We start from the raw sequence: 8,496 nt of genomic DNA on the forward strand, positions 1-8,496 counted from the left end.
TTATTTTCATAATTTTTCATTTGGTTTTCAAAATGATAATTAGTTTAAAACTTAATTAGTTAAAATTACTCAGGGGCAAAGTGGTGGGGAGGGGGGCCAAGTAAAATTTGCTACCCCTGACCATACTTAACCATTTTTAAAATATTTTGAGTCTTCTTTCCTTGTCTACTTTTTTTACATCTTAGAGTAAATTTTCAGCAATTTTGAATAAATATTTTTGACAAAACTAATTTTGGCCTAATTTTAAGTTATTCCTGATCACTGTGCATTAGCCCCTGATGCGTTTTTTTAAGGTATCCTCTCAAACATCTTTTTCGTTCGGAGTCTTAATAATTTTATACTACTCTCATAAAAAGAAAAAACTAATTATTTTCCTAAAGAATTGCATCAATAAAACCTATATTCAAAATTATATACGGATGTGACAAACTATCACAACGTTGCACAACGTTAAACGCTAACTTCAATGTTGCTTTTGGGTATCCTTGGATAGAATCAAAATACCTTGGATAGACTCAAATTACAAAGATTACATACATTTATCTTTGAGATCATGCGCAGCTTCTTTGAGATCAAATGAAACAAATTATTTCAACATTTAAGTTAATAAACATTCCACAATCTCGACATAGCAAAAAAACTAAGCTAAAAAATTGACAAAATTTAAGAACGAAAAAATATTTTCTTTATACTACATAAAAATAATGAAGAGTTTCACATGCGGACTAGCATGAATGATCAAACTCAGCTCCCTCTGAATCTGGCGAAGAACTATTCCTTTTAAACAATTGAAAGATACACGTTTTTACACTCGTGTCCAAATACTTAACTCGAAATGCTTCAAATAACGAATGTATATCAATGTTGTAAAAACAGTTCACGTAGGAATAATACCATCGTAAGATTCGAAGCCTAAAAAAAGAACAGCGAAACATTTAAAGTAGGGAGAGAGTGACGAAAAACACTAAGAGCGTTGTTAAATGTAAGTTGAAACTTAAACGTTTGGCTAATGTAATACTTTGTTTTATTAATTTAGATTACACTTGTATATCAACTTCTTACGCAAAAATTTTCTGACTGTCCAGTGACCTTACTTTTCATTTAACTTTTCCTATAGTCGTGTTTTTATTGAAATTGAAAAAAGTCTACAAATGTTGCCATTGTAATGTAGAGTTAAGAGTAGAACTGTAAGACTTTGGATTATTATTTGACATTTTATCTTCGTTATTATATCTAAGTTATTAGTCTCATTGTTATTACTACTCCACTCTGTAATATGTTCTATAATACAGAGTGGAGTAGTAATTAATGGAGTAGGATTTGTATGCAACTAAATAAGGCTTGAAAACAGGTTATTTTGAACACTTTCAAAATGGAAAACAAATCCGAAAAATTACATTAAGTATCACCATCTGCGCGTCAATTTTACCCAAATAAAGTTTTAAAGATTGAGAACTGATTTCCCTAAAATGCAACAAAAAAAATATGAATAACAAAAATATACTTACAGTTTAAATCCTAGGAACGATCGCAACTTTAAAATCGTAAGGAGTGTAAGTGATACCAGAACGACCATCTAAGCGTGGTAACTCTTCGTCAATCGGTTTCTCAAATCGAAAGTCTTTTACTAGTCGTGAGATAAAGATAAACAACTCTATCTTCGCTAACGTCTCCCCTAAGCAACTACGTGGTCCGCCTGAAAACGGCAAAAATGCATTCCCTAGTTTATAATTGAACTTCCCGGATTCGTCCAGCCAACGTTCAGGATAAAAACTCATGGCGTCTTTCCAATGATTTTCGTCGTGATGAATACTCCATAAGTTTGTTAGTACAAGAGCTCCCTTTGGAACGTATATGCCACAAATGCTACTGTTTTCCATTGCTCTATGACACAAACCTAATGGTGCTACGGACGAGAGTCTCAGTGTTTCATGAATTGCGGCTTGCATAAGGTGAAGCATTGAACGATCATCTAAACACGGATACCGCTCACCCCCTGTTGCTTCAACAATTTCATCGTAAAGCTTATCTTGGTATTTAGGCCAATGCAAGAGGTATACAATAAACCAAAGAACTGTGTGTGACGATGTTTCTGATCCAGCTATCATAAAATCGTTTAAAAGAAACTCAATATTATCGTCGGTAATTTTCTCCACGCCACCTTTTCCCATTTCTGCATCCGATGAGACTTTTATTAGAGCATCAGTCAAGTCACGTAAGTTGTTTTCGTCATAAGTATTTCTATGTTCCTGAAGTTTTCTTCGGAGGATTGGGTCGCGTAGCCTTTCAATTTCACGTATGTTCCTAGCAGCAGACGAAGGAAAGTAGCGCAGCCATGGAACTGAAGATATTAAACTGGTTTCATTAAAGGTTTTAATGAATAAGTTTAAATATTTAATGATATCCTGAAACTCTTGATTATCTTCATCATACCGATGAAAGAAAAGGATGGAGCAAATGATGTTGAAGGTACTCATTTCTTTAAAAAAAAAGAAAAATTGCAAAGAAAATATACTTCATAATTCAGCGAAATTGTTAAAACGATATTTATATTAGTTCATTGAGAACGATTAGGAAATCTGCATAATGCCAAAACTTATTATTTACACTACCAAAAGTAATGAAAAGTTGGCTGAAAACAGTTTCTGAAAAATAAAATAATGATTTTTAGCCTTCATTTTTAGTTACTAAAGTTAGGAATTTAAAAGTTCTCTGCAATTTGATGCTGGAACTTTTGAAACTTTGGCAGTGCTTAATGGTGCAGGATTCATTAAAGTTCATTACAACAAAATGACACAACTGATGCCACTAACAGAACAGCTATTTATTGCACAACCAGACCTGAATGGGAATTAAAATCAACCAATAGTAGAGGACATTATTTGTAAAACTAATGCTGGTTTACAAAGACCAACGCAGACAAAATCTCTCACCTTGGAAAAATAGTAATTTCATTTTTTATTGCAAAATTTTTAGTTTTTTTTTTAAAATTAAATGGCTGTATTTAATCAAGGAATCCAGACTAATTGTGAACAAGAATCTGCTATTTAAATTGAACGGAACAAACTATTGAGAAAAGTAATTCATTATATAATTTTTATATATATATTTTTTAATTCCTATTTTCATTTAAGCATAGAAAAATGAAAAGAAAATCATTGTCAACTTAAGTGAATTTTTTTGATTTTTTGAAAGTGTTAACTATTAGATTCTTTAAATTACTACTAGTACTTCTTCCATGTTTTCAAGAATCTTAATCTTGTTCTAGTTGGAGAAGTTCAAGAATTGAAATGGAGAGTTGTGGTTTAAAAACAAATAACTTCTTCATTCATCATCACCAAAAGAAAAACAAAAATGTATAGAAGATATCCAGAAAAGACACAAATTTAAAATAAAACTTTTGTTGAGTTTCAAATGCAATGTTTTGAAAACCTTGATTGTCTTTAATACTCTGAAACTTAGAGATCTTAACATCTAAAATGAAAGCTCCAGTAATTTTGAAGATGAAAGAAATTATGCAACAAAATTATTCAAGTTTAAATTAAGTCATTTTTATTATGAAAATGTTACTTTAAACTTTTGGTTTATTCTAATAGTCACATAAGTAGCTATTAATTGGTGTCTATGAAACTAATAACTTATTTTTATAAATATTGTGTAAATATTTTATAAATTATGTTTTATTTTAAAACAAATACTTAAAAATTAAACTTAAAGAAAGAATTTTAAATGTTTTAAGTACAACTTTTGTTGTGATTAAATTTTTTTAAAAGAGCACTTTCTTTTTTTCAATATTTAAAAAAAATTATTTTTTGAATATTGAAAAAAGTGCTAATTTTTATCTGGGAAAAAGAGTTATTTTTACCATTTTTACAATGTAAAAAAATAAATTGTAATATATAAAACATTGACTCCTTTATTGTGCAAGATTGACTAAAAAATGTTTTTACTCACTAACCCATCATTTTGTGTGGATCTAATGGCTTCCCCTTTGTTTTTAACAGCTTTTCATGTAAGTGACTACTTTCTTCAATAGCCATTTTTTCCATTCCCATTAAACCTTCTGCATAGACCTTTAGAGAAGATGATGCTAACTTGCGTAACGTTTTAAAATGTGGGTTTAGGTCACTGTTTATGAGGCCACTCATACTTCTGTCATTACCTAAAACAAAACTTAAAGCTTTCAAACAACAAACTCAAAAACTAACCAATCATATACTTAGATAAATAAACTCAAAAAAAAAAATTTATCTTGCAGCTGTATTAAATATTGGCCTAAGTTTTTAAGTGTAAAAAGTGTGTATCCCATTAATTTTCACCTTAATAATCTTAATAAAAAAAGGAAGTTAACTAACCAATCTCTATTTGCATGAAATCTGTTTTTTTGCAGTAAAAAAAGTTTTATACTGTATTTTAAAAAATGCAATAAAGTTAAAACATTAAGATTAAATGTAGTTTATTGTATTTTAGCTTACAAGAATGAAAGAAATGCTAATTTTGTTTCTCAAAATATTTAAAGTTACACTATAAGCAGAAAATGCACATTATTGAATATTTTTAGCTGGTCTTCTATGTTTCTGTTTAACATTCAGATGACTTTAATTTTGTTTTCACTTTTTCCATGTTTATTTGTTTGATATGCTCCGGCAATATATTTTTTCTCTGGCATTATATTTAACTCTTTAAGTCTTGATGAATCTGTTTTTTAAACTGTTAAAAGAGCTTTTTTTCATGATTTAATTCAAAACTTGTCTCATAAATTAAAGTCATCTGGACAGTCAAGTAAATGAAGCAAATTCATCCTGGCTTAAACTATTACTGGTACTCTGTTAGTAGACTAAGGGGTACGAAAAAATATTCAAACAATTTTTTGAAATTATTATCTATTTTACCTAATATTCAGGTAAAAGTCCATTTTCAAACTTTTGAGTAACTGAAGATATATGAAGTTTTCATTCATCTGAAGCAGCCTTTTATTAAATCATCAAACCATTGAACCAACTGTTAAATCATCAAGCCATTGAACCAATTGTTCTTCAAATTTGAATTAAATCATCAAACCATTCAACCAATTGTTCTTCAAATTTAGTTAACACATTTTCAGGACCACTTTTTCACAAACCTTTTCTGTTTTGTTCTTCTGTTTCTTCTTTAAATGCCAACTACTTATTTTCTCTGGTATCATTCTCTTTTCATATTTTTTTTTTTTTTTTTTTTTTTTTTTTTTTTTTTTCTTTTTTTGAGAGCTTCTTACATTTTCAATTCACAGTAGCAATTGTTGTTTCATCTTCAAAACTGTTATAATTTTCCATGATTAGGATATAAATCACTTAAATTATTTCAATTAAAAAAGGTCTTCAAAATTTTTTTCCTCTTGCAAAAAACAGATTCAATGTTTATATAATGTTATAGCCATTTATCAATTAAACCAACAACTTATTCCTGTTGATAATTCAAAAATATTAAAGATAATTTAGTATTCTCAAATATTTATTGTCATTTTATAAGAATTTCCATTATGTGTAGAAAAAGAAAAACTCTGAATAATTACAAATTTAGTTTTATCAAATGAAAATTCCCATCATTAAAATTAAATTAAAATGATATGATAAATGTTCAATATTTGTTTAAAAAGGCTTTACATGGATTTTTATGCAATTCTCCATAAAAAAAAAAGAATACCACAAAAAAGCAAAAAACAAAACAAAAAAAAAGCAAAAAACAAATCTTTTACCCTAGTGTTATTAAAAATTGATTTAAGATGAAAAAAGAAGTCAATGCTTTCATAGGGCACTATTTTTACTTTATTATTACTTTTAACACCTTAAAATTATTTATATTCAGTTGCACAAACCAGATTGTTAATTGTTGGCTTTTCTTTTCATAAAAAATCAAAACATTTCTTTTTTCAGTTTTTCATATTTATGTTAGCATATGTCAAAAGAAAATTTAGAATGAATGTAATCAAGCCTCCTCTTTTACAACTCTTATATAAAAATCAGTCAGCTTTTAGCTTTAAAGCAATATAACTTTCTTTACTATTATATAATTTAAACCAACTTCTAGTTCTTATTTGAAAAAAAAATTGAATTTTTGAAGAAGTACTAATCAATCATATAAAAGATAGACAAAATATATTAATGAATTTTCAGAAATAATTTATTTTAAGGAAAATCTCTATTACCTTCAACATCTAGGATATTATTCAAAAAAGAAAGAAGTTTGTACAAAATATTCCTGAATGGAAAAATTTGGGCAACAGTTATTTGTTTTTTTGTATATACAGTAAAGACGTAGAAAAAAATGTATTGTTTTTTGTTAAGATTTGGAATGTTATATAGAAATTTTAATAGGATATAATTACTCTTAGCATAGGTTTGTGTATAACTTTTTAAAATTATTTTAAGAAAATTAAACCAATAACTTTTCTTAATTTTTTATGCCAATTAAGCATTTAACTCTTTCCTTTTTAGGCTAAATATCTTCTGTAAAAATATGGTAAACATGTTACAAAAAATAAATAATAGCTGATGATCCTAGAAAACTTTTTTGAACTTATCTTTAACATGCTAATAAAATAAAAACAATACCTTGAAGATGGTATATGACATTTTTGTTATGTACCCAATTCATCGAAAAGCTTTCCCTGTATATGTTTTATGACTGAAGCATTATTAAAGTTTCCATTATTATAAGTTTCAGAAAATCAGTTAACGTGTTAGGTTTGAGTATTTCTATCCAGTGTCACATTCCTTGGAGCTTTGATTCCTAATTCCTCCTCTAGTTATTTGGTTTACATTAGAAAATCTGATTGTAATTTTTTATTAAAAAAATTCTGAATGTAAACCTTCTGAAAATCCTCAGATCTTTGAACTTTGCTGTGAGATTTTATGACTTCATTTAAAACGATTTAAGTCTTAGCATATTCACTCTTAATTTATGAATTGAATAGAAGTAAAGTTTCTAAAGACTTCGTATTAAGTTATCACATGAGATCTTGATGGTCATATTTTAAAAAAATAAATTGTAAAATTTCAACTTTTCATATTTATTTTAAACATAACTTTTCATAATAAAACTTTTTATACAAAAAGCATCTTTAGAAGTTCATTGCTTTCACTCCACTTAGCGAGAGTAAATAAGACAAGTGGCGTATCATGAAAATAAATTTATCCGCATCCGAGGCCGTAAAATAAAATCATGACTTCTTTAAAATAAAAGTTGAAACTGATCGTTCCTTGCTCATCACTAATGTAATACACAAATAAAGTTTTTGATATTCTAAATATATTTTTAATTTCTATTAAAACATCAACCGAAAAAAAAAGTCCCTTGTATTTTTACAGAAATTATGTGACTTAAGGACTTTTTTGTAACTCTTTGTTCTTGTTATAACCTGATGGATTTTCGTTCAAAAATTACTGAAAAAATCAGTTATCTTTTAAAGTTCTTGAAAAAGATCACGAACTGAAAATTAAAGTTTTTTTTAAGTGCTTTTGAGAGTTTTATGGTGTCTGAATAAAAGAGAAACTTTAGCTTTTTTTTTTATTCAGACACCATAAAAGTCTCTCATAAAAGTCAAAATAAAATTCAAACTGCAGTTTCTCTTTTTTAAAGGCGTTTTATTAAAGTCTTTAAAGCACTTGGTACAAATTGAATTTTCGGCTTTGAAATTTTCAAGAACTCAAGCAAATTAATAACCTAAATACTTTTGAAAAAGTGGTTCATTGCGTTACTCGTTCTTATAATTCTTTCTTCGATTTCAAGCAGAAGAATATATGGTTATAGAATATATGGTTATAGAAAAGATAAAAAGCTAACGTATTACATTCACTTAAACATATATAAAGTTACTTGAAATCCTTGGACGACCAGCAAATTGTGAGCCTTTCTTAATCAAAACTTCTTGAATACCTTCGAAGCTGTTTACAACCACGTATCTGATTGAGCCAATACTGAAACCAAAAACATCGCCATATGTTTTTCCAAGTTCAACAAACTTTTTATAAGATTCAACTTTACTTAACAAATGGATGTTTCCGATTATTGGTAGAGGTAATGGCCCTTGCGGATAGCTCCAACAGTCGATAAGATGTTTGATGTAAATGAAAACAATGTAAATTAACGGTGGAAGCAGAAGAGCGCCAGCGACTTCAAGAAGCATAATTATCTTCTATTCTTTGTTCTGTTTAATCAAAATATAATTGAAAAAAACGTGCTACAAGTTAGAAATTTATATATTTTTAACCAAAGACGGTTTTATCGTTCTAAAATTCTGTTCAGCTTAGCAAAAGTTTTCGTTGATGATTACGAATTAATGACTACTTTACACGGAATCAAGAAAATGTTTTTTTCTGTTTAGGTTAGGATTTGGGTAAATTTCTCTTAAAAAGAAAATTTAACAGAAGGCTTTTTTGCTCGGCAGATTTTTCCTACAATTACTTTATGCACCCACACTTAATTGTATCAAATTCAAGTAAATAAATTCAAATAAAA

At 28.0% G+C, this 8,496-nt stretch overlaps 1 protein-coding gene across 2 annotated transcripts; it reads right to left on the reverse strand.

The window, feature by feature from the left end:
* Window positions 1–586: 586 nt before the first annotated feature.
* On the reverse strand, window positions 587–7,164 carry LOC145193382 (steroid 17-alpha-hydroxylase/17,20 lyase-like). Of its 2 annotated transcripts, none has more exons than XM_090101190.1 (4): window positions 6,591–7,164; window positions 3,959–4,162; window positions 1,509–2,479; window positions 587–912 (listed from the first exon to the last, which is right to left on the reverse strand). In XM_090101190.1, exons 1-3 carry the CDS (start codon window positions 6,631–6,633, stop codon window positions 1,512–1,514), a joined length of 1,215 nt encoding a protein of 404 aa, XP_089957316.1. In that variant the 5' UTR covers window positions 6,634–7,164; the 3' UTR covers window positions 587–912; window positions 1,509–1,511. The 2 variants fall into 2 exon arrangements, with proteins under 2 accessions (XP_089957316.1, XP_089957317.1); XM_090101191.1 differs by lacking the exon at window positions 6,591–7,164 and adding an exon at window positions 4,893–6,240.
* Between the last annotated feature and the right edge of the window lie 1,332 nt (window positions 7,165–8,496).

The sequence above is a fragment of the Hydra viridissima genome, unplaced genomic scaffold (assembly GCF_058129835.1).
Source record: "Hydra viridissima isolate aposymbiotic clone 2 unplaced genomic scaffold, HvirCarnegie_v1 scaffold_10, whole genome shotgun sequence".
NCBI classification, from domain to species: domain Eukaryota; kingdom Metazoa; phylum Cnidaria; class Hydrozoa; order Anthoathecata; family Hydridae; genus Hydra; species Hydra viridissima.